The sequence below is a fragment of the Baudoinia panamericana genome, assembly GCF_000338955.1.
Source record: "Baudoinia panamericana UAMH 10762 unplaced genomic scaffold BAUCOscaffold_11, whole genome shotgun sequence".
Classification (NCBI taxonomy): Eukaryota; Fungi; Ascomycota; class Dothideomycetes; order Mycosphaerellales; family Teratosphaeriaceae; genus Baudoinia; species Baudoinia panamericana.
Window position 1 is genome coordinate 33,826 of NW_006911267.1, and position 27,035 is coordinate 60,860.

The 27,035-nt window shown below is 55.2% G+C and overlaps 14 protein-coding genes across 14 annotated transcripts; 5 read left to right on the plus strand and 9 right to left on the minus strand.

The window, feature by feature from the left end:
• Positions 1-133: 133 nt before the first annotated feature.
• On the minus strand, positions 134-1,467 carry BAUCODRAFT_228911 (uncharacterized protein). Its single transcript, XM_007681239.1, has one exon. It carries the CDS (start codon positions 1,222-1,224, stop codon positions 304-306), a length of 921 nt encoding a protein of 306 aa, XP_007679429.1. The 5' UTR covers positions 1,225-1,467; the 3' UTR covers positions 134-303.
• A 243-nt stretch (positions 1,468-1,710) lies between these two features.
• Positions 1,711-2,194, plus strand: BAUCODRAFT_58651 (uncharacterized protein; the record flags this gene model as incomplete). Its single annotated transcript, XM_007681148.1, has 2 exons — positions 1,711-1,976; positions 2,047-2,194. Coding segments are annotated over 2 exons (414 nt in total), but the record flags the coding sequence as incomplete, so codon positions are not given.
• On the minus strand, positions 2,171-4,449 carry BAUCODRAFT_228917 (glycoside hydrolase family 2 protein). Its single transcript, XM_007681240.1, has one exon. It carries the CDS (start codon positions 4,297-4,299, stop codon positions 2,341-2,343), a length of 1,959 nt encoding a protein of 652 aa, XP_007679430.1. The 5' UTR covers positions 4,300-4,449; the 3' UTR covers positions 2,171-2,340.
• A 538-nt stretch (positions 4,450-4,987) lies between these two features.
• On the plus strand, positions 4,988-6,652 carry BAUCODRAFT_36807 (uncharacterized protein). The gene is made up of 2 exons (XM_007680981.1): positions 4,988-6,166; positions 6,230-6,652. The coding sequence occupies exons 1-2, from the start codon at positions 5,125-5,127 to the stop codon at positions 6,487-6,489; spliced, it is 1,302 nt and encodes a 433-aa protein (XP_007679171.1). The 5' UTR covers positions 4,988-5,124; the 3' UTR covers positions 6,490-6,652.
• A 156-nt stretch (positions 6,653-6,808) lies between these two features.
• BAUCODRAFT_229127 (uncharacterized protein) lies at positions 6,809-7,660 on the minus strand. The gene has a single exon (XM_007681241.1). It carries the CDS (start codon positions 7,514-7,516, stop codon positions 6,929-6,931), a length of 588 nt encoding a protein of 195 aa, XP_007679431.1. The 5' UTR covers positions 7,517-7,660; the 3' UTR covers positions 6,809-6,928.
• A 79-nt stretch (positions 7,661-7,739) lies between these two features.
• Positions 7,740-10,025, plus strand: BAUCODRAFT_36809 (uncharacterized protein). The gene has a single exon (XM_007680982.1). It carries the CDS (start codon positions 7,840-7,842, stop codon positions 9,802-9,804), a length of 1,965 nt encoding a protein of 654 aa, XP_007679172.1. The 5' UTR covers positions 7,740-7,839; the 3' UTR covers positions 9,805-10,025.
• A 365-nt stretch (positions 10,026-10,390) lies between these two features.
• BAUCODRAFT_36810 (uncharacterized protein) lies at positions 10,391-11,564 on the minus strand. Its single transcript, XM_007680983.1, has one exon. It carries the CDS (start codon positions 11,523-11,525, stop codon positions 10,530-10,532), a length of 996 nt encoding a protein of 331 aa, XP_007679173.1. The 5' UTR covers positions 11,526-11,564; the 3' UTR covers positions 10,391-10,529.
• Positions 11,565-11,706: 142 nt separating this feature from the next.
• On the minus strand, positions 11,707-15,207 carry BAUCODRAFT_133132 (uncharacterized protein). The gene has a single exon (XM_007681242.1). It carries the CDS (start codon positions 14,939-14,941, stop codon positions 11,741-11,743), a length of 3,201 nt encoding a protein of 1,066 aa, XP_007679432.1. The 5' UTR covers positions 14,942-15,207; the 3' UTR covers positions 11,707-11,740.
• Positions 15,208-15,234: 27 nt separating this feature from the next.
• Positions 15,235-16,355, minus strand: BAUCODRAFT_36812 (uncharacterized protein). Its single transcript, XM_007680984.1, has 2 exons — positions 15,825-16,355; positions 15,235-15,767 (listed from the first exon to the last, which is right to left on the minus strand). The coding sequence occupies exons 1-2, from the start codon at positions 16,116-16,118 to the stop codon at positions 15,393-15,395; spliced, it is 669 nt and encodes a 222-aa protein (XP_007679174.1). The 5' UTR covers positions 16,119-16,355; the 3' UTR covers positions 15,235-15,392.
• Positions 16,356-16,520: 165 nt separating this feature from the next.
• BAUCODRAFT_133134 (uncharacterized protein) lies at positions 16,521-18,496 on the minus strand. The gene is made up of 3 exons (XM_007681243.1): positions 18,098-18,496; positions 16,842-18,042; positions 16,521-16,783 (listed from the first exon to the last, which is right to left on the minus strand). Exons 1-3 carry the CDS (start codon positions 18,321-18,323, stop codon positions 16,702-16,704), a joined length of 1,509 nt encoding a protein of 502 aa, XP_007679433.1. The 5' UTR covers positions 18,324-18,496; the 3' UTR covers positions 16,521-16,701.
• A 291-nt stretch (positions 18,497-18,787) lies between these two features.
• Positions 18,788-20,741, minus strand: BAUCODRAFT_158899 (uncharacterized protein; the record flags this gene model as incomplete). Its single annotated transcript, XM_007681244.1, has 2 exons — positions 18,788-19,446; positions 19,511-20,741. The coding sequence occupies 2 exons, from the start codon at positions 20,739-20,741 to the stop codon at positions 18,788-18,790; spliced, it is 1,890 nt and encodes a 629-aa protein (XP_007679434.1).
• A 907-nt stretch (positions 20,742-21,648) lies between these two features.
• BAUCODRAFT_158901 (uncharacterized protein) lies at positions 21,649-23,805 on the plus strand. The gene is made up of 2 exons (XM_007681245.1): positions 21,649-22,625; positions 22,679-23,805. Exons 1-2 carry the CDS (start codon positions 21,774-21,776, stop codon positions 23,384-23,386), a joined length of 1,560 nt encoding a protein of 519 aa, XP_007679435.1. The 5' UTR covers positions 21,649-21,773; the 3' UTR covers positions 23,387-23,805.
• Positions 23,806-24,670: 865 nt separating this feature from the next.
• On the minus strand, positions 24,671-25,896 carry BAUCODRAFT_150514 (uncharacterized protein; the record flags this gene model as incomplete). Its single annotated transcript, XM_007681246.1, has 2 exons — positions 24,671-25,318; positions 25,378-25,896. 2 exons carry the CDS (start codon positions 25,894-25,896, stop codon positions 24,671-24,673), a joined length of 1,167 nt encoding a protein of 388 aa, XP_007679436.1.
• A 164-nt stretch (positions 25,897-26,060) lies between these two features.
• Positions 26,061-26,770, plus strand: BAUCODRAFT_36815 (uncharacterized protein). Its single transcript, XM_007680985.1, has one exon. It carries the CDS (start codon positions 26,278-26,280, stop codon positions 26,440-26,442), a length of 165 nt encoding a protein of 54 aa, XP_007679175.1. The 5' UTR covers positions 26,061-26,277; the 3' UTR covers positions 26,443-26,770.
• The last annotated feature ends 265 nt before the right edge of the window (positions 26,771-27,035 follow it).

The window sequence follows — 27,035 nt, forward strand, 5'->3', positions numbered from 1 at the left end:
CGTAGAGTCTGCTTGCCTGATCGCGTAGCGATAACAAAGCTGTCAGCGGCGCTGAGACGATTACTGGCAAACTATATTCTCACCATGATTGCACAAGTACCGCATATGCAGCCTACAGGAAATTATTGTCGCGAGATCGGCAGCGAGGCACGGGAAGGTCGTTCAACAGATGGAGAGCCGAAAGGAGTAAATGCAGCCCCGAGACGGGCAATTTGCACGACAAGACGGACGAAGCATACAGTGCGATGCCTTGATCGATGGCTGGGCAGGGGATGCCTGGTCGCTGCATGTATTTGGTAGACCTCACCGCAGCCGTGTCAACACTAGCGCAGAGCCCCACTCGATGTTGACAGCATTGGTCTCATCCTTGAACCAGTGATCAGTCTCCGCAATCTTATCAAACATCTCATCCATAACATCACCATCGCCACCTTTACTCCTTGCCTTCTGTTCTGGATGAGCTTCCTGCCAACCATGGAACGAGCTCCACGTCCTCACGTATTCCTTCGTCTCCGCGACGGTCAGACTACGCTCCATGAATAGCGTGCCCTCACCGCTATGCTGGCCCTTTGTGGCAGGCTCATACTCGATCCTCTCCGGCTCCTCCCAATGGGTTGCCGGAGGCTGCAGCACACGAAGCTTGTTCTGCACATATGAGCGACCGGGCATTGGCCAGTATGACCCAAGCTTGTCAGGGTGCTTGTCGTAGGCATAAGCCTGCATGATCCTCGTCGCTTCTGGAAAGTCGACGAAGACGTGGTCTTTGTAGCCCCAACAAGCTACGGTGCCCTTTGGCCGCAGAAGCCGTTGCATCTCCGGCCAGAACTTGGTCTGATCGAACCAGTGCGCAGCTTGGCCGACAGTAACCAAATCAACCTCGCCGGCTTCGATGGAAGGTATGGATTCTGCTGGACCTTCACGAAAGCTAACATGGCCAAACTGCGAATGCCCTTCGATGCTCTGGCGAGCCTGCCTAATCATGCCCGCAGACGGGTCGATACCAATCACGCTGTCGAAATGTTTGCTCATCTCGCGCGTGACAATGCCAGTCCCACATCCAAGATCCACACATAACCGCTTGGGCTCATAATGGTAGGCCAGCACGACATTGTATAGGGCACTGGGATAGCTTGGACGGAATGTCGCGTAGGATGCAGCAGAAAACGTGGACTTACTATGGCGAACGGCATGAGCACATTCGGTTGCCCCCTGAGTACATGACATAGCCACTCACGCAAAGGTCGCCATCTCCGCTTTGCGAGCAGATGACCTGTGCAGTGTTCGCCGGCAGGTGACCGTACTCTCCGATCTATCAGCCGATTGTAGTCAGCCAGCTGCTCCTACAGATACGAAAGATTTGATTGATGAGCAATAATCTATAGTTACTCTGAGACATGGCTTCAGCAGTGGGGCCATTTGTTCCTCCGCGCTGAATCATCACGGATACTCCCGTCGGCAGCAATTCGACCGTCTCCAAGGCAAGCTCAGTACTGCTGTATATAACGTGATTGAGACCGTGACCATGTAGTCGTTATGACCAAGTGTATGAGAAGCGCACCTGACCTGAGCGGTTGTTAGTGTTCACTTTCGTTCTGCTCGTAGCTCATTTCGTCGCATCATTGCTCGTTTTATCATTGCTCGTCTTATTATCCATCCCTGTCCGCCACATCTGTTCTCATCAGGAACTTTCACAGTTCGATCGTTGCCGCAATGTCCTCGACGTCTCCACCAAGATACATTCTTGGAGCCGGTCTTGGGCCTTACGCGAACAAGCAGCCTTCCGCCATCCAGCACTTCGGCCCCAACGTTGGTGACAAAGTGAAAGAGCTTGTCGCTCAAAGCACGGCCGAAGCCCGCGAAGCTGGCTTCGAAATCATCTCACATAACGTCAACCCTGGTGAGCCCGAGGCGAGCGTGCAGAAATTCACAGCCCTCCTGAAGGAACGGGACTGGGCCGGCGTAATTGTCGGTTTCGGGTAGGTAGCATCCGCCGCAGCCATTGTGCGTTTGGCACTTACGCCGACCTACACTGACGGTCAATTGTAGGCTGAGAGGCCAAAAGGAGCATACCGTGCTGTGCGAGCGGTTGCTGAATGTCTGCCGGGTAGTGGTTCCGAAGGCGGTGATCATGCTGACGAACGGCCCGGATGAGCTGTACACCGCTATCAAGCGAAACTTCCCGGATGGGAGCGAGAGCAGCGCATGATAAATTCCGATGCCATGCGTTCGTCCCTCCACAAACGGCCTCGATCTTCCTCCAGCAGGTCCGGCGTACAGCAACAAACAGCGAAGAGTCCTGTAGATAGGTCGTACACAAACGGCAGCTTGGGGATCAAAACCTCATCCAAAAGCCCTCAACCTCCCAAAATACCTCCCTTTCACCTTCTCCACCACCATCCGACAAGCCTCGACTTCCATCTTCGGCACGCGCTCCGCAGTAACAAGCCCATTAGCCTCTTGCTCCACATCAGCGAATTGCGTCCACACAACCCCACAAACATCTCCCTCCCTCACCACCGCCATCATCAGCTCCTCAAATCTGCCCAGCAGATCCTTCCCATCCGTCGCAGTACTATAGCCCCAATTGCCCTTCCTCCCCTCATCGTTCCGGCCCGCAACATCAACATTTACCCCGCCGAACTCCGTACACATCACCGGCGCTCCCTTTACATGCCGACTGCCCGGGTCTTCCTTCCCGGGTGACGGACCATGAAGGGGAGGTAAGAACATCCCTCTCCCGCGAGCGAAGATCGACTGAAGATCTGTACACCGCTCTGCCATCCCCTTCGCATCCGCATAGTCGTGGAAAGTAGATAGATCCGTGACCACGTGTTCCCACCCACAGTTATCATTGACGGGCCTACTCGGGTCGAGGAATCTTGTTTGATAGTACAGACTCCTCAGATGATCTCTCTGCCTCGCATTCTTCTCCAGCTCTCCATAACCCCAGCTTTCATTAACAGGCGTCCAACAGACAAGAGAAGGGTGATTGATATCCCTCTTCACGCTCTCCAGCCACTCCTTCTCGAACCGCTCACACCCCGTCACGCTAAAGTTATGACACGACGCCATCTCGCCCCAAACGAGGAAACCCAGCTTGTCCGCCCAGTAAAGGAAGGCCGGGTCCTCGACTTTCTGGTGTTTACGGCAGCCGTTGAAACCCAGCGACTTCTGGAGGAGAATGTCCTGTTTCAGCGCGTCTTGGGAGGGCGGCGTCATAAGCGTGTCAGGCCAGTAGCCTTGATCTAAGAGTAGAGCTTGGAAGTAGGGACGGTTGTTGAGACGGAATGTTCCGTCCCCGCGATTCCAGGTGAGAGAGCGCATGCCGGTTGTCGTATGGACAATGTCAAGAAGTGTGTTGTCAGAATCGAAAAGGCGAATGGTCAGATCATACAGCGTCGGATGTTCTGGCGACCAGAGCGCGATGCCGTTACGCCAAAATGTCCGGTCGCCGAGGAGCGCAGTTTCGCGCGTGAGTTCGAGAGGAGGCAGGTCGGGTGGTTCGGGGCTGAGGCGCATATTGTGGTTGAATTGCACGAACGCTTCATCTCTCGGCACTTCTCTGCGGTCGGAGCGGCTGACGAGGATACCTGCTAGACGGATTTCGAGCTCGATCATGCACTTGACCTGTGTGCGTCGCCCTTGAACTGCTATTCTCGCGTCGATGGCGCCGAGGTCGACGTTGTGGGAGAGAATCGTAGTGCCGTGGCTGCTATCTGCGATGCGCAGGCGCGGCACACTTTCCAGCCAGACGCTCTGCCAGATGCCGCTTGAAGGTGTGTAGAAGATACTTTCGGACTGGGGGCCCCAGAACTGCTTGCCCCGGGGCTGACTTAGGTCAGATGCGGAGTCAAAGACGCGGACGGTAAGCCTATGCGACTTGGTCGACCCGCTGAACGCCACGGCTTCCGTGAGGTCGATATCGAACGGGACATGGCCGCCTTGGTGCTCGCCCACGTACTGCCCGTCGAGCCAGATCTTGGCTTCATAGTCTGCGGCTCCAAAACGGACGAGAAGGCGATCACCTCGCTGTCTTTGCGCGGCGCTTCGCAAGTCTTGAATCTGACGTTCATACCAGAGCACTTCGTGCACGCCTCGCTCGTGGATGCCGGAAGCGGAACATTGGAAGACGTAGGGGACGTGGATTGTGCGCTTGTCGGATTTGCGAGAGATGCCGCTTTGCTGCCAGCCGTCATGGAGACCTACGTCTTTGTCGTCGAAGACGAAATCCCACGGTCCGTTGAGGCTCTCCCAGTGTAAGTCGGACCGCTGGAAGTCCGGGCGAGGGTAGCCTTCCATTGGAGGAGGCGGCGGGATACCTCCAGGACTAAATAAAGCCGGGTGACTTAAGATGTTGGAGCACAGCCCACGCGAATGGGGTCAGTCAGCAGACGCTAAGCAATGGCTTGTCGTGGACTAGGCGTTGGATTAATCAACAACATTGGTATTGCGAATTAGCTTCACAGGCTTTCATTCCGGTTGGTATTGCGGCAAGTACTCAAGCGGAAAGTTGGCGCAATGTCTGAGGTGGTCAGTGTCGCTCCCCTCCAATCGAAGTTCCAATGAGCATGGCAGAATGAGCAGGTCAAGAGCGAATGCCTCAAGCCTTCTTTGTATAGGCGTTGCGAGAGTTTCCAGGAATGATTGTCACTTTCTTTGCTTCGGGGCATCGTTTTACGCGAGCTTTGATGGGAGCTAATGAATTTATGGCTTTGCGGCTGAACTCAGCTGTGTACGACTGATGCTGCATTGAACGCTCGGACCTCTTGCCAAGCGTGCATTGTTTACTTCGAGTTCAAGCGCGTCACATTCGCTGACAACGAATAAACACGACGCCTGAAGCATTGCTACTGTCTGCGCCATATAACGCATTCTGCTACCGCGCATCGCACACGTGAGATTCCATTGTTAGATAAGAATTGATTGCCGAGAGCAATTGGTTATGGCGGGACGGTACGCGACTGCGCGCGAAGCGTTGGCGGCATTCGAGGCAGGCCCGCCGGTGAGCGATGATGACTTGTCGGCTGTGGAAGGTTCGAACATGCTGCGTTCACTCGCGCGATCGAAGGCGGTACTGATCTATGGATGTTAGCACCGCGCAGGGTTGGAAAGGTAGTGACAGCAATGCCCGCCAAAACAACGACAACGAAGCGGAAAGCTGCGCCGAAGCAGTCGCGTCAAGCGCTCAAGGACCGAACGAACATCCAGAGCGATGCCGAGGATGGCATTGACGAGGCGGATGATGGAGCCAAACGTAACGCGAAGCGCGCAAGAACTACAGCGGCGCGGAAACCGAAGGCGACGAAAACTCTAGGCGTGATACCTGAAACGCAACCCGATCCGGAAGACGTCGAGCAGTCAATTGAAGTGTCAATGGACGGCATGGACATCGCCAAAACACCACCGCGCATCCAGCCTTTCATCCAGCGACCAAGATCAATATCCGTCCAGCCCCCGCAACTGCAACCGCGAGCGAGTGCACGTTCCGTCTCCGCTCAACCCGCCTACCCGCCACCTCGAGAACGCAGTGGGAGCGTGAGCGGGACGGACCGTGAGAGGCGAGGCGGCGATCCAGTGCTGCGGCGGCAGCTCAACGACATGACGAAGAATTACGAGAATCTCAACTTGAAATACCAGAATCTGCAAGAAATCGGGAAAAACGACGCTGAGTCGAACTTTGAGAAGCTGAAGCGCGCGTCGGATGAGAAGGCAAATGACGCGAACGCGCTCATTGCAGCGCTGAAGAGGGAGATTGCCGAGTTGAGGAAGGCTTCAGCCACCATCAATCCTGCGGAAACGGACGCGCTACGGAAACAAGTCTCGACCCTGACGTCGGCGAACGAGAAGCTTGCCACCGAGTCTGCTTCGCTGAAGGAAAGGCTGCAAACCTCACAAAACGAAGTCAAGTCGCTAGAAGCGAAGCTCATCGCAGCACGGCAACAAGTCTCAAACAGCGGTAACTCGCAAGAGACTGCCAAAACGCCGGCTGCTCCAGCCGCAACCACCCGTAATGCTGCCATTACTATTACGTCTACCACAGACGCGCAGAAAGAAGCCAAGATGAAAGAAAACCTGTACTCCGACCTCACCGGTCTCATCATCCGCGGCGTGAAGCGGAAAGAAGGCGAAGATGAGTTCGATTGCATCCAGACTGGTCGGAATGGCAGTACGTACCCCAACCATCCGGCCCGAGTTTCACATGGGCCCTTGCTGACAATTGTGATTGTAGCACTCCACTTCCACCTCTCCATCGCGAATTCCGCCTGTTCTTCCTCTAACCCAAACCCGAAGACACCTACAGGTCTATCCTACGAAGAAGCGGAGTTCGCGTACGAACCTTTCCTCGACGCGGACCGAGATCGGGATCTGATCGGCTTGTTGCCGGATTACTTGGCGGAGGAGATTTGCTTCCCACGCGAGCATGCGGTCAAGTTTTATGGACGGTTGTGCGAGAGTATGACTAGGAGGGTCGTCGTGGAGGAGGAGTGAGTAGTAAGCAAAGTAGGTGTGGACTTGGTACTTGCGGAGGGTTCACGCGATGTGAGCATCGGTGGCGGACAGTGATACGCATGACTTGAACGAGATGGACGAATGTCTGCGTTGGTTCGATTCGCAGGTGTGTCCTTTGGCGTAATGACTCCGTGGGCGGGTGCGCTGGATACCAAGACTCGCAAGCTCTTCGATCATACCCTGCTTTCCGCGCAAGACGCCAATGATACCTTTTCCTTAAATATGCACCGCACATTCGCGACCACTCCCACTCTCGTCCGACCCACGGCGTCTGATTGATCCATAGGGTGTATGGCCAGCCGCTAGTACTGTTACGGTTGCGTCCGGCCTCTGGCGCGCTCTGCATATGTGGGCGTGAGCCGCAGGGCGGAACAGACTTATACGGCGGAGTGCTGACCAGGCTGACATGACCGAGACCTCAAGTTTCATCCTCAAAATCCAAAGCCTGCTTCCTCGCCACCTCCGCCACACCTTCGTCCTCGAGCTCCGGGATGAATGGCCTAAGCGCATGCTCCACGTACTCCTTCGGCATGCCTTCCTTTACGGCGTCTTTGATACCCATGTTCATGCGGTAGACATATTCTGTCTTTGGCCTGGACGGCGTAGTCCTCTCGCCATCGACATAGACGAGCATCTCAACGTGCTCCGGCTTCTCGTCGGTCTGCGGAGGCTTGCCTTCGCGGGCGGGCCAGAACTCGCATTTCAGCATCTGCTTCTGATACGCGTACGGGACGCCTTCGTTGACATCTAGCCTGGCCTCATCGGCGGGCTGTAGGGTGAAGACAAGACCCCAGACTTCGGAAGCGTATGTGCATTGGCTGTCTGACTGAACAGTTTGCGTGTGCTTGACGACATTGGCATAGCCTCGCTCGTTGATGATCCAGCAGTAGCCTTTCAGCTGGGCGATGCCTTGGTATGTTGAAGTTGGACATCGGAGCTTCATTTGCTGCTTCCAGAGGTTGCTGCCGTAGCCAAAGTAGACTGTAGAGTGCTCGTAACTGTTCATGGTTCGGAACCACAGCGCACAAGGGATGGCGCTTTTCGACCTTGTTGTCAAAGCGAGCCAACATTACATCATTATATATTTGCTATGTCTGTACTGAAACACTCGTCGTTTGCTTAAGCAAGACAGTAGTGATTAAAAAGCACGTGATGGCTGCCTAAGGCTCCCACTTCTACTTCCCATAGCACTCATCTCGTCCAGTTTCCGCGACTTGTGATCTGATATCCAACTACAGTGAATCGGTAGCCCTCTATTTCAGGCCCGTCGTGCAATGATAACTCCCACGGCTTGGGCAATGCAACCGTAAGGGGAACGCATTGGCCGTCATGGACTACATGCCTCTCCCAAAGAGCGGCCGCCTTTGGAAGTCCAAGGCCGACTTCTTTCGCCCTTTTAGAGCAGCCGCATCTGGATCTGGCCAGAATATCACTCCGTTGTATGACCCGTTACAACGCCGCGTCGCCGACGACGAGCCGAAGCTGAAGGAATTGAACGCCTCACTGGCCGTATTGGTTGAAGTGTTTCCGGACGTCGAACCTGAAGTCTTTCGAGAGATGCTCTTGAATGTTAGTGAAGAGAGCAGGCTGGAGCTGGTTGTCGAAGCGATGCGTAAGAAGAAAGCGGAGCATGTGCGTGGTCTGCACCGAAGGAAGACGAAACCCACGACCACGCCGAAAGCCGTGAACCCTGGCCAGCCTCTCTCTGCTTCATCCCTGGAGCTACTTATTGAGGACACCTTCCGAAGTGAGACCTACATAAAAGCCGTCAGGCAAGTTCTCTACGAAGAGTTTCCGCGCCTCAGCCACTCGTCCATCAAAGCGGTCATGGCCGAGCAGAACCACTCTTACACCCTCTCACGCTCAACTCTCCAACACTTGTCTAGCCGAGCATGGCGTTTGTCCTTCCCTCAGCTCTGGCGATCTCGCTCTACCTCACGACCTGTGGCTGAGCATCCATTCGTATTTATGCATCCCAATGGACAGCTCGCCGTAAAGCGGACAGGAAGTGAGCAGCTTGACCGGGAGTTATACGACCTTCTCATAGCGCCTGCGATCGCCAAGCAGCGCCGCGAGCAACTTGAACAGGACACAATAGTCGCCACAAAGCTAAACCAAGAGGAGGCCGAAAAGGCGCAAGCACTGTTCGACTGCGAGTGCTGCTTCGATTCCGTTCCATTTGAAGAGCTCGCCGTTTGCACTGACGGTTGCCATCAGTTGTGCTTTGAGTGCGTCCGGCGCACGGTCAACGAAGCACTCTACGGCCAAGGCTGGGCTCGCACTGTCGATCTGGAGAGGAGTAGCGTGCGTTGTTTCGCGCCTACAGCACGTGAGGAGTGTCACGGTCCGGTGCCTGCAGATATCGTGCGTCGCGCGTTGATCAGCAGTAGGGGAGACGAAGATACGTGGAATAAATTCCAAGCCCGCGCAGCAAACGATATCCTTGTCAAAAGCCGGCTACCACTCCAACGCTGCCCATCTTGCAACTACGCCGAGATCGACGAGATACCTCCTTTCAAATGCCGCAGAGCGTTAGAGATCTGGCAGCACATCGCCACCCGCTCCCCGGCCGCTTTACAAATCATGCTCCTCTCCCTGACCGCAGGACTTGTCCTCTTCACCATCCCCATCATCGCCTTTCTCGCTAGTATCTGGCTTACATCCATCATCTACTCACCCATCACCAACATCCTCAGAGCCTCTCACACCCGCATCCACCAGTCCCGCCGCGGGCTCAAATTCATCTGCCTCTCTCCCACCTGCCTCACGATAACCTGCACGCGCTGTCTCCACCCCTGGACTGACCCACACACCTGCTTCTCCTCCTCCGCTTCCACCACCCTTACAACCCTCCGTACGACCCTTGAAGCCTCCGCCACAGCTGCAATCAAACGCACCTGCCCACGCTGCCAACTCAGCTTCATCAAATCCTCCGGCTGCAACAAACTCGTGTGCAACTGCGGCTACACCATGTGCTATGTCTGTCGGTCCGAAATCCCCAGTCGCGAAGGATACGGGCACTTTTGTCAGCATTTTCGGCCGAATGGCGGCAGGTGTGGGGAGTGTGAGAAATGTGAATTGTATGGGGATGAGGATGAGGCGGGGGTGATCCGGCGAGCGGTGGAACAGGCGGAGGAGGAATGGAGGGTGCGGAAGGGCGAGGGGGTGGAGGGAACCGGTGGCAATGACAGGGCTAGAAAGGCGATGGTTGAGGCGTTAGTTGGTAAAGGGAGGGAGCGGAAAGTGTGGTGGGAGAGTTGGCTCGATGGGGCCGTTGATGCTGTCGCTGGTTGAACGTTGTGTGCGTGTGTCCGAAACTTGCTGAATTCTTTGGTAACAAGGGTGGTCGAGACGGAGACTGCTACATCCTACCTTCCCCAGACCTACATGTGTCAAACCTCTTAGCGCACGGACAGACAACATGAAGTTCACGACTCAAAGAACTGGTGAGAAACGTGCAGTCAACCCGTGTTGCAATGTCGAGCCGGAATCTGGCGCGTTGAGCTTCTCACAACCACACTTCCACTACGACCACCTGTTACAAGGGCAACCGTTTCAAGTTCCTTGTTTGCGTCGAAGTCGCATTGCTCGTTCGAGCTTGCGCAAGGCCTTCTCTGTGCTCTCGCCAGGACACACGCCAGAAGTTGTTCGCTTTCGGTAGGGGATGTGGCTAACAACACGCTTACAATAGGCTTGCAAAGCAAGCTTGTCATGGGTGTATATCGTTGTTTGGAGATGTGGTTGACCTGCAAGGTCTACCACACAGTGCGTTCCAGACGGTCGACTGGGGTAGACACTTACCTGTCCCTCCAAGAACGCCGCGCATTCATCACTTCGTCTTTGAGAATGCCAGTGATACACGAGGCGTTGGAATGTCTCCGTACAGAGTTTGTGATGTTGAAGCACTTGCGTTCCGGACAATATAAGGCTAATCAGCGAGAAGCTACTGCTACCTGATCGATACCTACAAGCACTAAACGCCTACGCTAAAACCACGCACGAAGCAAATAGAACAGCACTCAACCCGCTTCCTCCCCGTCAGCTTTTGGCTCCTTCCGCCTCTTCTTGGCCTTCACCTCCCCCGCCCCACCTTCCCCCGGCGCCACAAACGCCTCCTCCCTCCTCTTCCTCCTCTCCTCCATCTTCGCTCTCATATTCTCCTCCCTCCTTTCCCTGCCTGCCCGCTCCTTCGCCTGCTTGTTCAAAAAGAACTCGCCACTCTCGATCTGCAGATCCACCTTACTCTTCTCCCTCTCCGGCGGGAAAGGCGTATAAACCTTCTTCGCCTTATCCACCACCTTGAACGGCTTCCTCCGCTTGGACAGGTTCCGCTTCTTGAAGTGGGGTAGGAAGCGATCCCAGTTCTCGTTCTTCAGTTCCGGGTCTTTCGCCAACTCACGCTTGATCATGAGTTCTTTGATATGGTAGATAGGATGGATATTCGCCATGCAATCCTCAATCACTCTTCGCACTTCCTTGAGCGATTTGTAAGCGCCCATGACGGAGACAGTGTTGCCTTGGACGAGGATGTAGGTTTGGGTGAGTAGTTCGAGGGCTTTAAGCGTGCTTCCGTTCGGTCCCAGAATGCGCTGTCGCCGTTTCACAAACCGCTCCTTATTCCTAACCAGACCTCGAATCTTGATCACATCGCACGCGACGCCATCCTCCATAATCTTCACCGCCTGCGGAGACGGTACACTCCGAGCCAGCAGTTTGATCAAATCCCGCGCATTGAGTATAGCAGCCGGGTCGAACGTCTTCCGCGTCGTTTTGACGGTCATGCTACCCTCCACCAAATCAAGAGTACAGGCGATCCCATGTTTCTCTAGCACGCGCGTGATCATAGGCCAGGACTGCTTGAGGTAGATCTCGCGGTACTTGGGGAAGAGGGTTGCGAAGCTGGATTCCTCGCTGAACGTCCCGCCCGCGTTTTGGTCGGGGGTGAAGGCTTCTTCTTTCCATTTGTCGATGTCGTCGGTGTCCCACGGCTTGTCCTTCTTGTATGTCGAGGGCATGGCAGCGGCGGCGGTGGTGGCGGTGGTGGAGTGGTCGGCGCAAAGACGCAGGTGTCGAAGATGGTGCAAGGAAAATGTACGCGGTCTTAAGCGGGCAAACTCCGAAGGCGCCTAAGGCATCCAATACTGAAATGAACACTCCTAGGCCTTAGTCTACACATTCTCATAGTCTCCATCTCATCAAGCAATTGCGAAGCCACCGAGATCCTCATTGCTTACCATCGCGCTGTACCAGAGAAATCCGTAGCAGGCGCCGGCTGCAACCCATGTGCATGCCCAAACGGTCCATCCTCCGCCGCCCGACTAAATCCACTCCCTCCAAGCACGTCCATGCTCTCCTGCCTGGCCATCTCGGGATGAAACGGTCCATGTCCATCGACCCTTTCGCTCCCTGACATTCTAGAAGGAGCATCCCACTCGCGCGATGGACTGTTACTCCACGCCTCCTCAAGCGGCCTACTGCTCCTGCTCGGAGTGTATCCGCTGTCAGAACGCCCACTGGGAGCGCACTCGTTATCTCTCCTGCGCGGGCGAATCTCCTCACGCTCGTAGTAATACTCCCGCTCTCCGTCACGTCTAGGCGCGCTGGAACGAGACCTGGCTCTACCACGGCGCTCGTACTCCGCAATCAACGCCTCCCCGCTCTCCCCATCCTCTTCCGCAGTGCCGTCCAAGCGCTTCTTGCTCCTAGGCTTGGCGCCTATGTTGCGGTGTTGAGTGGAGCTTGCTTCGCTACCAGGCGGCGTGGGCGAGATGTCGACCTTACTCGCAAAACGCACACGGCTGGAGTGCTCGCTTCCGGCGCCTTGTTTCGTTTCTGCGTACTGGTGACGGCGCTCGTATCGTCGCTCCTCACGTCTCGATGGCGGTGGATCTGAGCTCACAGGACGTGGGCCGTGGCCATGACGGTAGATCTCCTCTGTTTCCACGTGCCGGTGGCGCCATGACTGGTCAGGATCGTTGACCAGGGGCTCAACTCGGCGCTCAGTTTCAATATACTCGGTTTCTGGTGAAGCAGGTCTGCGCGACTCTTTACCGGCTACGCCAGGCCGGGATCTAGCATACGCCTCCGGATCTTCTCGTCCAGGTTCCGGTTCGCTACGCTCATCGTGAGACTGGTTGGCTGGCTCCTTACGCTCGGCGGCAGCAGCGGCCCACCTGCGATCGGAAGCTCGAGGCCTGACTGGCCGGCCATCAGTATCCGTTGCCCGAGGCCACTGCGTCTTCTGACTAGACAGAGAAGGTGGTCCCCGCTTCGGCTCGCTGCGGTATTCATCCTTGCGGTATCTAAGCTCTTCATCCTCGACCCGGGAAGGGCGCGTACTCCCCGCCTTAGTCGATGCCTCATCCTTGGCCAAGTCGGTCTCCGCGCGTTTGGCAGACATAACCGCTGAACGTTCGCCTCCAGCTACCGAGACTGTGCCTTCCGTCGCTGGATGTTTGGCTTCAGCCGCCGAGTAGCTGCCTTCCAGTGGTTGACGGCGCCGAATTTGCTCCGGCTGCTTGTCGCGTTTGTCCATAACACTATCGACTAGTACACCGCCGTACTCTGTTGACTGGCCATCGTGATCCCAACGCTCCCTCGCCCGCGTCCTCGGCTTCGCAGGTACCTCCACTTCTTCAATGATCTCAACCACGTCGTACCAGTCTCGTGTCGAGCGGCAGATGTCGGGATCCTCCCGTGGTCTCCGTTGGTCAACCACCTCAACCACTTCTCGCAATCTAACTCTAGTAGGCTGACCACGCCTTTCAGGCTGATCGGTCCGCTCAGCCTCCGTCATTAGATCCCATTTGCGTCGCTCACTCCTCACGCTTCTGGCCTCCTCTTTGTCTGTCCTCACAGATGACCGAATCGGCTTGACTGGGGTCTCAGAAGCCCATCCTGAGCCTGAAGTGTCAGACCCACCAACTGAGGGCTTACCGTTGGGTCTGCTGTCCGGCTGTCTTGTCATTACATTATCCTCAGACTGCTGTAGCCATCCTGGCTTTACGGAAATAACTCGCTGCGGCTGTGGTCTGGTAGGCCCTTCCTCTACGCCAGCTTCTGGTCGAACTTGTACTTTCGCCTTTTGCGTTTCGATTTCCGTTACCTTCCTCTTCAATTCGCCCATGTGCTCATTCAACTTGTTAGCAGCACGCTGTGCCTTGGCACTCCGCTGATCAAGATCGCGCCGCTCGGATCCGGTTGGCCCAGTTGGCGCCCTGAAAGTGTGAGACCTTTGCTCGATACGGCGTTGAATAGGCACCATGCGACCATGCGCATACGGGTCAGAGTGAGCCTCGAGCTTCCTCTCAGCCTGCCGATACCGCTTAATCTCTTCGCGAGCTATCTTCCGAATGTCCGCCTCCGTGTGCTCGGGTTTGGCTGGCTCCACTTCGCTGACTGACATGACACTGATTGCTTTTGTAACGCGGGCCACAGAAACTGGAGCTGCCTTTATCGTGCCTTCTCCCATGAGCTTGAAGCCGGAATACTTCGACACGGTCTCTACTGACGGCTTTGGTACCGTCGCCGACGATCTACGATCAGTCCTGTCAGAGGCTTTTGTCGGCTGCTCGGGGTTATTGGGCTTGCTCTCACCGCCACCGGTGAAACCTCCTCCAACGTAGCGAATGATAGTACGCTCCTTCACTGGCTGGCTTAGAGTCGGACCCTCTTCACGGGCTCGGACGTGGCGGTAAACGATATCTTTCCGTCTCTGAGGACTGCTCTCCTTCTTACTCTCCTTCTTCTCACTCACCTTACCGTCATCGCTCGCCTCGCTCTCCTCGCGCAACTGCTTCCGACTAATTTCCTCCACCAACTTCCTAACCCTCCTCTCTTCAAGCACTCCCTTCGACACACAGGCCTCTTCAGGCATGAGACAAGCAATACCCAGCTTGATCTCATTGCTCTCCGACTGAGTGGTGACTTTCATAACCTTATCCAGAGACGCAACCTCCTCGACCGGCGCGACTCGGCATCTACGACATATGCCTGGCGGAGGTGGCACACCGTTGATTGGGATTGGATGCTCTCGGTGAAAGCGAGCGCTTCGAGGGCGGAGACAGATGCGGCAGATGTGGTAGACTGCTAATGGCGGGACGTCAGGCACACCCACCCTTCCCTCCGCTCCTCGGGTCGTGGGGATAGTGATGACTGCTGCGGACTGATAGGTGGAAGGTCTGCGTCGAGTCATGGTAACGGTCTCATAGGTTCCATCTCCCGGAAATGCTGGAAGCTTGTCGGACAAGGTGGATGCAGGCGCTTTCACTACGACTTCTTGCTTGATATCTTTTTCCAGGGCAGCATCGTGGCCGCTTGTAGATGAGTTGCTGTCACCGGCGAGTAGCTCTTTGAGATAGAACTCCGGAAGGGGTGGTGGAGGGATAGAGGCGTAGGTTATCTTAGGTTTGGAAGGTGCTTGCGTCGCCATTGTGAAAGGATGTTGTGTTGAACGAGCGCATGTGAATATGGAGGTGTGACTGCGTTGGTGTGCCTGAGGTCTGTATCTTCGACTAAATAATGGTTGGTGCAATTGAGCGAGGGTTGGATTGTCGGGACTGAGTTTGACTTAGTGTGGATCTTGTAGTTTGTGGCGTTTCCGCTTGAGGAAGGAACGAGGCTTCAAGGCCTTAAAGTGCAAGAGCAAGTCAAAGTTGACCAAAGCAAGAATGAGGTGTGTATAATACAACTAGACGTACATAAATACTATACATCATACACATAACCCGCAGACTCGACTCTCACAGCCATCGCTTTTGTTCGCCCACCCGATGGCGCCGTTATGCTATGCCACGCCAAAGGGCCAAAGATCTCGCCAAGATGCAGCTCGAGAACCACAACGACCGCCTGCGCCAGTAATGCCTAAAAGTCTTAACGCTGCTCTAAGCCGTCCCCTTCCTCTCATTGTCAGCGGCCAGACTTTGCGCCTGACTTGCCACACCACCCTTGCTCGTCTGCCCAAAAGCACGCTGCTCACGGCTGTGCAAGAGGTCTGCCTCCTCCTTCGTCACCTGCTCCGGGTTCTGCGACATCTTCGAACCGACGTGCTGTGTGGCTTGATCGAAGTTTTGCAGGCGGTCACGAGCAGACTGATCGGCTGGATCCGTTCCGGTAGCCGTAGCACCGCTCGCGGTAGACTGCTTGGTGGCGCCCTCATTCACAGCGGCAAGCTTCTGGGCGTCGGAAGAGATGCTGCCGGCTGGTGGCTGGCCTTGACCTAGCACACGGGCCTCTCTGCTCTTCAGATAAGCGGCATCCTGCGAGCAGGTTAGTTTGAACGCTCCATAGTGGTTTGGCTATTGCGGTAACCGTACCTCCGAGGTCACGGACTGGGGAGCATTCTGCATCTTGCTGCCCACTTCCTGAGCGGCCTGCTCGAAATTCCGCTCCTTGCCGACTTGAGATTGCATCTGGGCGGAGGTGCTACCCTTGGTGGGACCGCCTTCGGCACGAGCAGTCTCGCTGATGGCCTGCCCGGCTGTGGTGGTCGGCTCAGACATTGTTCTGGATGTTGTGAACTGGCGGGTTTGAGGCGTGAAAGTAGGCCTGAAGATCGTAGAGCGGTATGTAGAGTAGCGTGCGGTTTGTCGGAGGGAGAAAGAAGACATTTCTGAGATGAGATCTAAGTACCCTCTTCGCGCTGTACCTGCAGTAAAGGCTGTCGGAGGCGACTGCACATTTTGTACATTTGTTCAGCATGACATCACTAGCAAGTCGAGGGCATCACCATCGGACACGGATCGTGGTTCATCGAGAAAGATGCAGCGTCCGCCAAGTAAAGCGCAACCTGCGATTCGATGCGGAGTAGACATGTACCTGTATGACTGCAGCATCGCTCCGTTGCCGGAAAACACAATGGGTTCTGCTTTTGGAATCTGCAATTCACTGCATGTGGTCAGAGCTTCTTACAGGACGCGCGCGCGTTAAGAACGCGATCACGTGAGACACAGCCCACGAAGCAAATGCATAGCAATAAGCTGCGCAAGCCCAGAAATCCAGCAAAACTTTATGGCACTGGGATTGGGGCTCAGATTCGGGCTTTACTGACCTGCGCCTTTGGCCTCACGTCATGAATGATAAGATCGTGTCCGCACCCGTCCTGTCCCAATCAGTTTGGTAGACAACGCTACTTCCTGCCAACCTAAAACCCACTTCACCCTTTCATCGTCCTTGGACACCCTCACCCATACCTCACCGGTTGACAGGCAGAGGGAACACTGCGGGGCTCTTCCACCCGTTTGCACCAACAGCACGTACTCCAATCTGCACGTTACTAGAAGCGTGTCAGCATCACCCGCTCTTAATTCCAATATCGATATCAAGCCACTTACTCCTTGTTCAGCGCCAACGTCACGTTCCCGACCATACCGACGTTCAAACTATGCGTCCACTGCAATTGCCCGCTGGGCCTCCACACAACCTCATAGCTGCTCACCAGCGGATCGTTGCCAGTCACCCATGCCAACTGCGAATCGTTACTGACATCCTCCAACGGCGTATCTTCCGCAGCGGCCGGGAACCCAACGATCTCCGATATCGACACGTTCACCGGCATCGCCGGGGCATTTGCCGCTGCCCACATTGACGCAAGATTGACTTTAGCCACGCGGGAAGTGTAGTCCATATCCACGAACTCCAGCAGATCGCCATACTGCGTGCCGTTCTGTACACGAGGGTCTTGATGCTGATGTCTGAAGTCTTCGACTGCTTCAGTGAAACGCACCGCCGGGTAGCCCTGAGCTAGAAAGCTCTCGTGATCACCACCTCTCAAGTAGCGATCCGAGCGATAAATCAAGGCGACTTGCATACCAATCCATTGTGCCGCGCCGGCCGCAACTTCGGCAATGTAACGACCCAGGTTCTGCGCCGGGCTGTCATTCCATCCGCCGATAATGCCGATTTCTTGGCCTAACGCTGCTGTCGAAGCGTTCGGGTAGTAGATGCTCGCACCAAACAAACGGATGGTGTAGTTGTTGGCCGCTTCAAAGGGGGCATTCTGGCCGGTGCCGATAATGTCGTTATTCCAGTTCATGACATCGGTATAGCCAGCCTGCTTCAGCGTCTGCGCCAAGTGCGCAGAACCATACAGGTTCTGCTCTTCTCCAGCAGTAGCCGCAAAGATCATGGTCGCCTTCGGCTTCTTCGTTGCGCAAATTCGAGCCATCTCCATCAGCACAGCAACGCCCGTAGCGTCATCGTCGGAACCGGGAGCGTCATTTGTGTAGTCCATGATATCAACTCGTCGGCTGTCATAGTGGCCTGTGACGACCAGTACGCGATTTGGAGCCTCCGTGCCATTGATTTGGGCTACGACGTTGGTGATGTTGACCGGAAACGAGATACGCGTGCCAACTGGCTGGATGTAAGAGTTGAAGTAGACCGACATACTGCCATTGCTGGGTTGCGCCAGCTGCAGCATTTCATTGTAGATCCAATCACGAGCCGCGCCGATGCCTCTGGTGGATGAGTTCTGAAGCGACAGAGTGTGACGGGTGCCGAAGTTAGTCAGAGTTGTGACAATATTATTGATGCCTGTTGCGTCCCTTAATAACTTGCCTAGTGCGCCAAGGCTGAGTAGGGTACTTACGAGGTATACTGATCTCGTTGAGCATATTAATCAACTCCTGATCCGGCCTCTGCGGTACCAGAGGACCGCCGACGCTCTGAACCGGCCAGTTCGCGTTGGCCCAGTTGAACGAGGGTGCATAGATGCTACCGGGCAAACTGTACCAGGGCACATAGTGCGGGTCGAGGAAGCCTTGCGCAAGGATTACTGGCACCACCGCCGTCAAGGTGGCAAGAAGAGGAAACATCGTGACTGCCAACGAGAGCCCGTAAGAGTCAAGAGAGACGCCATCAAGGTGGACAGAAGGGTGGTATAGCTTGGTTGGCGGTAGTGAGATCACTGGCAAGCAGCTTCCTGTCCTGGTGTAGCATATCTGCGTCAGTGATGCGTCGAATACTGCAGGTACATGCTCTCACGACTGGCATCATTTGTTCCGAGGGTGCAGCAATAAAAGCCGGTATATGAACGAGGTGGAGAAACGCATGCCAAGCCTGGTATCTGTTTCGCAGCTTCCCGATCGGGAAGGGCGTATCCATGCGCCATGCAAAGCCCGCTATTATCGTCACACTTATTCTAATGATCCGCATCGTCGGTCAGCTAGCAAGGCGAAACTGGGAGCGTCGTTCAAAGTTAGAGAGCATTCAAACAGCTTGAGCAGATACTCCAAATAGCTAGTCGTAATCTCGCAGATCGAACTAGAATGTAAGCATTCTATCTCCACGCAGGCCTACCGTAATCGACATTGGCCATCGGACTAACAACAAATCTGCTGTCTATCGTTCCAGAATTCGACTTGGGACTGACTTGTCCCTCAACCCGCTGGGTTGGCGGTCTTCTTGGTGCGATTGTCGCCTCCGTCCCTTCTCCTCTGCCCGCTATTCCTCGACCACCAGAGTTGTACGTGCTCCAGGACATGAGGTGCTGTCTCCGCCGCAGTTCGTCGGCGACTGAAGGTCCAGAACGACAAAAAGAGCCCTCTGAGGCCCTCCCCAATGTCGGGGAGTCTGTACTCTCGACTGTTGAGTATCGTTGGCCACCGGCTATGCCTGGACAGGGTGAGATCGATGTGTCCTCCATCTCAGCCAAATGCTCGATGAAGCGCGGAGAGCGTGAACTTGATGCCTGGGATGCAGGTCGCTTCACCGGTGTCCCGTCGAGCATAGGAACAGTGTCCGCCGAGGGGTTGCCGGTAACGCCTGGCCGCTGATAAACTGCCGCAGGCAGAACACCAGTACCACCCTCCGTGCGAGCACCGAGCGGCAGCGAGGGTGGCGGTCGGTCTGGTACGAAGTGGCTCGCTTTCCGCTCCTTCTCGGCCTCCCGTGCGGCTTGTTGGTCAGCCGCCATGCTGTCTGAGCCCCTGTAGAAGCCTACGGAGAACATACCTTTGTCAGACCCAGCCCTGTTCAGTACGCTCATGCGCTTGATACATACTGCGCTGTCGCGTATGCGTGGGAGTGGAGTACGAACCTCCGTAAGGCGCAAAAGCGTCGTGTGCGGTGCTGCCTGATCGTGTGTGCCCGCTCAACGGGCTAGACTGGGTCATGTCGACGGCTTCGACAGGCCCGTGGAAGACGTGCGTGCCTGTCGCTCGGCGCTCCTCGAGCTGCTTGCGGCGACGTCTGGTAAAGAGTGCCACAAGCACAAGTACCAAGGCAAGAATAGCCACGCCGCCAATGACGCCGCCCACTATGGCACCCGTTGTACCTTTCTTGCCGTTGGAAGACTGCGCCGTCATTGCAGAAGCGGCGGCGGTGGCGATAACCTTCGAGCAGGAGATGTAGTTCCTGCCGCTCTTACCAACGTATGAAGCCGCTGGCATCTGTTGCTTCAGATAACAGTCTCCGCTATCCAAGCCAACGTAGGTGAAGCCCGCACAAGTTGAGGTTGCAGAGCAAGCAGAGAAACACTCGCCGTAGCCGCCAGTGCCCACAGTGACATTGCCGTTGGACTGGAAAGAGTTGTCCGCATTGCAGTGGACGGTATACTGGATCTTGTCTATGTCGGTATAGAGTGTGTTGTTGCCGGCAGGGCAAGCAGGCGCTGGGGTAGCCAGCGAGGTTACCGAATTTGAAGACGTGGCGAATGTGAACGACGTCGAAGTGGTTGCTGAGGTTGTGTTGGATACTGCTGTTAGGGGTGTGTCATGCTGCGATTCCGTAGTGGAGGACGGAGTGGTTGAAACTGAGTCGGTTGTGTTGGACGTCGAAGTGGAGCTGATAGATGCGGTAGAAGTCGCCGTTGTTGAAGTGCTCGAGATGCTCGCTTGCGATGATGTCTGCGTAGTACTTGTAATTGACGACGTACCTGTTGTCATCAAACTTGCCGTGCTTGTGGCTGTAGTGCTCGAGGTTGTGCCGCCTGGACAGCTGCCATCTGGACTGCACGGATCTACTGAGCAGCAGCCCTTGAAGCCGTTGGCGCAGCTGTAGAAAGCTGATCCCGATGGGCAGCTCTCTCCATCATCCAAACCTTTGGCGGTGTCTTTCTTCCCTGCTGGCGACCTGTTTGCGCCCTTCGTAACGTTAAGTGGTTGATTCGCCTTGCCGAAGGACTTCGCTTTCTTGAGCACGTCAAGTACTTCGACCGCAGCTTCTGACTTCCCACCTGTCAATTTTGCGGCTTTCGTCGCGTCGCTTAGCCCGTCAACATCAGGGACGACCATGGTTGGTGGGACGAATCGGTGTAACCTTGAGACTGAGCGGAGAGATTGCAGCAATCAAATCAAGACCTTGGAAAAAGGATGTATGTCCATCGAAGCGGTGCTTCAGGTTTCGCCGCATTTGGCAGTAGGATAGTGGACAAAGGGTCGTTTGCAGCAAGTTACCTGTATTTGCCACTCACAAAAGATGCTATACTTCCAAACCTACCTTCTGCCTTACCATACGGCGTTGACGGTCGGTAACTGATTAGCAGCATACATTTCCTGTCTTATTCTGCAACCCACTGCTATCCCTCTCGGCAAGATGTAACAGCCTTGCAGTCGTCGTTCTACACCTGAGCTGGAGCTCGCAGCAACGTCCGACACTGGAATGTGCAGGACGCATGCGGTGAGACTGCCAGCGTTACGCACCGGTATGCACATTCGGCGACTTATGCATTCCGCTTACGCATCTAACTGCGATGGTATCTCAATGACCTTCGCTGAACCGGCCGCAGGACGATGAGGGTAAGTCAGCCATTGTCTCCGTGTGTTCCCGTCGAAAATGAACATGTCGACCGGACAAGAACGACAGACTGGACTGTTGAGCTATATTGCGACGTCGCTGCTTGGAAAACTATAGTTGGGGTCAAGTCGTAGGCATTGGTATATGAGCCTTGTGTGCTGCGTAAGTGGCTATGATGGCGGTGATGGCTGAAGTGACTTGCACCTTCGCTCGCTTCATTGTGGCCTGACACCGTGATGTAGGACAAGCCAGCATTTTCACCCTGGAACTCATAGTGCTGTGTGGCGATGTGAATTTCTGCGTTGGATAGGGCGCTAAGCGTTGCGGTTGCGGTTGCTGAGTACATGTATCTACCAAGGCTGCTCCTCCCCAATCGAGGCCTGTGGCTGGTGGTGGCTGCCCGTTACTGGGGTCAGGGCTCACTCTCATACCGCCATATATGCGAACACTTGTTCATCGCGACTGGCACTTATCCTGCCCGATCTGTACGCGCGACCAGACTGCCGTTGTGACAGTCACCTCGCGCGACAATGAAGCATCTCCTCGCCTTGCCCGCCATCCTCCGCGCCTCCCTATACCTCGCCTCTGCGTCGTTCTCAGTCAATGAAGATCTCCTAGCCTTTCCTCAGTTCGAGGTCAAGTTCACGGACTCTTACCTATCCGAACTGCAAGCAGAGACGAGGCTTCATGGCAACGAGCAAATCAAAGTCAATGAGCAACCTGTCAACGACGATGGCTTGCAAGAACCCCCACCTTCGCAGGTACAGCAGTATCAGGGTGAACGTGGAGATGGCAAGATCAAGGAGGAGCCTAGGCTCGGGTACGAATACATGGTCTTGGACGGACAGCGTTATTTGTGTAGCGTTCCCGAGATCAAGCCATCTGCCTTTGCGTCAGGCGTTCCAGGCGCAAACGACACCCTCAGCAAGGTAGAGGAGGAGAAAGAGCTCGCTCGTGCAAAAGACCGAGGCTGGGAGCTTCTCTCCGCAATGCAAGGCAACTGTGTATACTTCATCAGTGGATGGTGGAGCTACCGATTCTGTTACGGCCAGGGAGTGAAGCAATTCCACCAGTTGTCTCCCAATCGAGGCGTACCCGTGTATCCTCCGGTCGAGGATCCCACTGTGGAAGGCTTCGAGCTTGGGAACTACAAGCCTCCGGAGAAAGGCGAAAGCGATGATTGGGCGCCGCAAAAGACAGCGACTGGCGAGCAGTCAGAGACGGGGAGTGCGTTAGATACCACCGACGGCGCAGCTGTGAAGCATCGGTACAGTGGCACCGGCGAGCTTGTCCAGCGAGGTGAGAGTCGTTATCTGGTTCAGCGACTGAGTGGTGGTACTACGTGCGACTTGACGGGCAAGGACCGGCGGATCGAGGTCCAGGTGAGCTGATCATACGTTTGTTGCAGTGGTTCAACACTGACGACTGCATCTAGTTCCACTGCAACCCGCAGTCGGCAGACCGCATATCACTTATCAAAGAGACGGCTACTTGCGCGTATCTTATGGTCATTCAGACGCCGCGTCTCTGCAATGATGTAGCATTCCTGCCTCCACAAAAGGATCAGCCGAACGCAATCTCATGCTCACCCATTCTTGGTGATGACCAAGTCGAAGACTACGAACGCGACCTGAAGGCCATTAAGAGCGCAGAGACTGAAAACAAGCTCTGGGAAGCTGGCGCTGAGGCAGCCGCGGCGATGGGGGTCCCGGGCTACGAGCAGTCTGCGCAGCTGGTGGGCGACATTATCGTCGGCGGTCATGCACTGGTTCCGGAAGGCGTCAAGATCGAGAAGTCTGCCATTGTTGGAGGCGGTAAGGAGACGTATATTGATACGGTCGCGTCATCCGACGGGCGCATCCTGTCAGAAGAAGACATGAAGCGACTGGGTTTGGGCGACCCACGTGCGGTTGAGAAGTTGAAGAAAGAACTAGAAAAGATCGCGCAAGGCCAACAGTGGAAGCTGGATGTCATCGACACGCCCAGAGGACGCGAGTACCGCGGCATCATTGGAGACGATGACGATGAGAAGGAAGAGGAAAAGAAGAAGGCGGCCGCCAGTAAGAAGTCCAAGCCCAGCAAAGACGGTGATGAGAAGGCAGCAGAAGGCAGCGAGGAGGAGTATTATAAGGAGGAATTGTAATGTGCGCAACGCACGGATGTGTCGTGTTGATGTTGGCAGGTCCGTCCTTGCGCCTTCCGCGAGCGAAGCCATGTCGTCCAAGAGCTTGCCCAACCGAACCTCACCGCTTCATGTCCGTGCTCGTCGCGCGATATCCATCAACAGCAGCATCCATTATTTGCGACAATGCAGTAGATGCCCGACGCTCGTTATGCCATTGCGATGACGCGAATCAGCAAGCCGGCGCGAAACCTGCTCCGAGCAGAACGCAGCGCGCACAAGGCAATCCGCCAGCGTCATCGCGAAGCGCTGCAAGTGGCAGAGTACCTCAACCATAAAGTCGAGCGACTGCGTGGTGTTATTGCAGATATGACGCGGGGCGAGAGGCTGCGGATTCCACTGCCAGAGTACAGCGCGGAGATGGAAACCATGGAGCAAGCGTAGGTGGCGAATGCGAACACCGCCGTGAAGACTGCATCCGAAGACTGACCAAGTCCCCAGCGTTCTGGAGCGCGCGACACAGTATGAGTCTGACGAAGATGAAGCTCTGACGAACATCGACGACCTTCCACAGCGGCCGCCGAAGAAGCGCAAGAAACAGCACGACATCCAACCTGAGCCGTCCAGCGAGATTGGTGGTCTCCCACAGCTTCCATTGCCGGGAATCTCCAGCGATGGCCTCTCAATCGATCCTGCGTTGCTGCTTACGAGCACGGCCGGCATCACGAGCGATACACTACCGACTAGCGAAGTCCTACCTTCCGAGACCATGGATCCGGAGCTTCTGCAGCAGTACCGTCAGCGAGCGGCTGACGTGTTAGGCGAGCATTTCAATACAACTATGGCGCAGCGCGTCTTGGCGATGGCGCCGAACCTCACTCGTGGGCGGCTCGAGAGGATGCGCGCGGTGCTGGAGGTGGACCTGAAGGCTAGGGTGGATGCTGTTCGGTTTGCTGATCTATTCTTCGGTAGTCGAGGGTGATGGACATCTTGCAACAGACTGAGAGCTCGTCTGGCTGACTGATCTAGCAAGAGTCCATGGAAATCAATATATTCGTCTGCTTTAGTCTTCCATGCCGGTCTCCGCGCGTGTCCACATGGTGTTACACAAGTTCAACTTATGCTACTATCAACAGGACACCTACTGCGAATGTCTCCTTTAAGGCGCAGAGAGAGCAATACTCGGCCCAGCAACCGGGAAAGAGCTAGTGTCAATCGCCACTCTAGCAAATTGAACGCATCTCGACTAGCACTTTTCGCGGATGTGTGAATGCACTCATGCCCATATCTAAGCCGAGACCGTGACTATCGCTCCTCGTTCTTCACCCATGGCAAGTCACCGCGTTCCAGCGTCACGCACGTCAGAGTTTGCCATACGTCACGTCTCTCTTTCCCCAGCTCGGTAAGGTCCACGAGTAACGGTTCCACGATCTTTCTGGCTTCTAGCCAAACCACGTCAAGGGCTTGATCTTGCGTGCAGGCCTCCTCGTACTTCGAATCGAGATTGGATTCTTTTAAAAACTTGCGAAATCTATGCTTGCGGACCAAACTTGGATAGCACTCCTCGCTGGCAATATAGTGATAGAGCCGTTCGAAACTTTGGTCGAGGCGAGAGCCGAACTTCTGAGAAAGCTTGTCCCGGAGCCAGTGGTGGAAGAAATGAACGGCCAATTGCTCGGTATGATCACGGTCGGCAGACTTCGTGCTGGTGTTGAAGAGTTCCCAGTCGCAGTCCTTTAACTTCCGAATGAAGACGTCGCGCTTCACAGCCATCATTCCTCCGATGCCGAGTTCCTCGAAGACCGCCGTAGCTTCTTTCCAGAATTTGTGGCCCCTGCCTATAACATTGGTCGCAGCCTCAATACAAGCCCACTCACTTTTGACTGCAACAGCGAATCGAAGCATTCTTAGAGGCTCTCTAGCACAACTAGCAAGGGCCTCCTTCCGCACGCACTGCAAATGGTTTTCAATGTGGATCTTAACCACGTGCTCGCAGCCATATATTCTGAGACCTTGGCTAAGGCCTCGACAGCGATCCTGGTCTTATTGAAAGCCTTCCCAGCAATTGAAGGAACCCAATGATAGAGTGTGCCAAGCATGTCTTTGTGCGCTCGGATGCGGGTAAGCCTCGCAGCACCGGGACTGCCGCTCGCCATCTCTGAGCTCGCCGCTGATGCCTCCTTCGACCTATGTCCACATGCATTGTTTTGGAAGCGGTTGTCTAATGCGACGCCTTTGCGATACAGTTGGCCCCCGCTACTGTCCTTCTCGAAGCGGAGTTCAAAGATTGTCGTTCGCTTGGTTGTTGACAGGTTTTCGATGCCAAAGAGAGGTAGCCTGCCATCATTTAATGTCGCAGGGTTCGCAGATGGAGCGCTGTTACTCCAGCGCTCGTCAAGGGCCGCCTTAAAGAAGTCCGAGTGGATCCGCAGCACGGCCCCATGAAGGACCAACTTTTCCTCTCTTGTCAACCATATCTCGCAGTCACCGTCGTGGAACTGTGGGAAGCCACGAGAACCACGCGAAGCCATCTTGCGGCCACTGCAGCTGTCGGTGGGAAACTTCTGGTACTCCAACTGTTAGATATTTTCCGACTGTGGAAGCGTGAGCGCTGTCCGACCGTTCCTACGCTCTTCGAGCTCAATGCACTAAGAGGAGGTGGAAATTAGTTCGCAGCTCAACGACAGTCTCTGTTGAGAAGCTGAGACTTCTCAAGCAGCACCGTGTCTAAGAAGTCGCTTGTTGATTGTTTGAGAAGAGCATGAAGATGATGACATAGCGAGCGCGTGATGAGGATGAGTGCGTGTGAAGTGAGGGAGAGCTAGTCAGAGCTTGTTAGAGTGGCAAATAAAGCCTTGTACTAACATCATTACAACCCAAGTGAAGACCCAAGATACCCTTCCTGCGGTGAGATGGCTGCAGACCTGCCGAAGGACCCGGCCGTTGTGTCGCTACATGTTTCGCACGGTATCGTAGGCGTTGGTGCGCTACGCTGTTCAGCTCACGCTCGGCATCTGCTCGCCCAGGGCTGCAGACTCAAGTCGCTAAAGTCGCCTAGAGTACCTCAGCCTCTTTGAATAAGACACAGATTGCGGTCGATCTGCTGCTCGCCATCCCGGCCCAGTTGCTGCGCCATCCAGCCAGATGAAAGTGAGGACCCTGCTGAGTCTTTACACCCATTTTGCGGTGTCCCCGACCTTTACCTCACGGCTCTGTTGTCGATTCCAGAGTACCCCTACGTAAGTGAAGTCATGCTGTTGTAGCTTTTCATCGCCCATCAGCAGTTGGTCTGTAATCGGAACGTTCAGCGAATCAAGACCATGAGCGTCCGAGTGGTTTGAAGGGCAGATCAGTGCTTGAAGGTTGATTGACACAGCTATGGTAGCCCAGACGCACCACCAAAGAGCAGTGGTTCAGCCTGAGCAAAGCGAAAGCCCACTCTCCAGGACATCATCTATGCCGTCGCGGCCAGGGAGCTGAAGGTGTACTGTCAGCAGCGCTCTTTTGCTCCCGCGCGGTAAAGACCTACATTAATCAAGTGGCACTGGTGACCTTCCTCAAAGCAGCCTCACATCACGCTGCCAGACATCACCACAAGGCATGGCTAACCATTGTCTCGACTGAAGGTTTGGTCGTCGTATCGTCCTTACGTAACGATGATTGCGCCCGT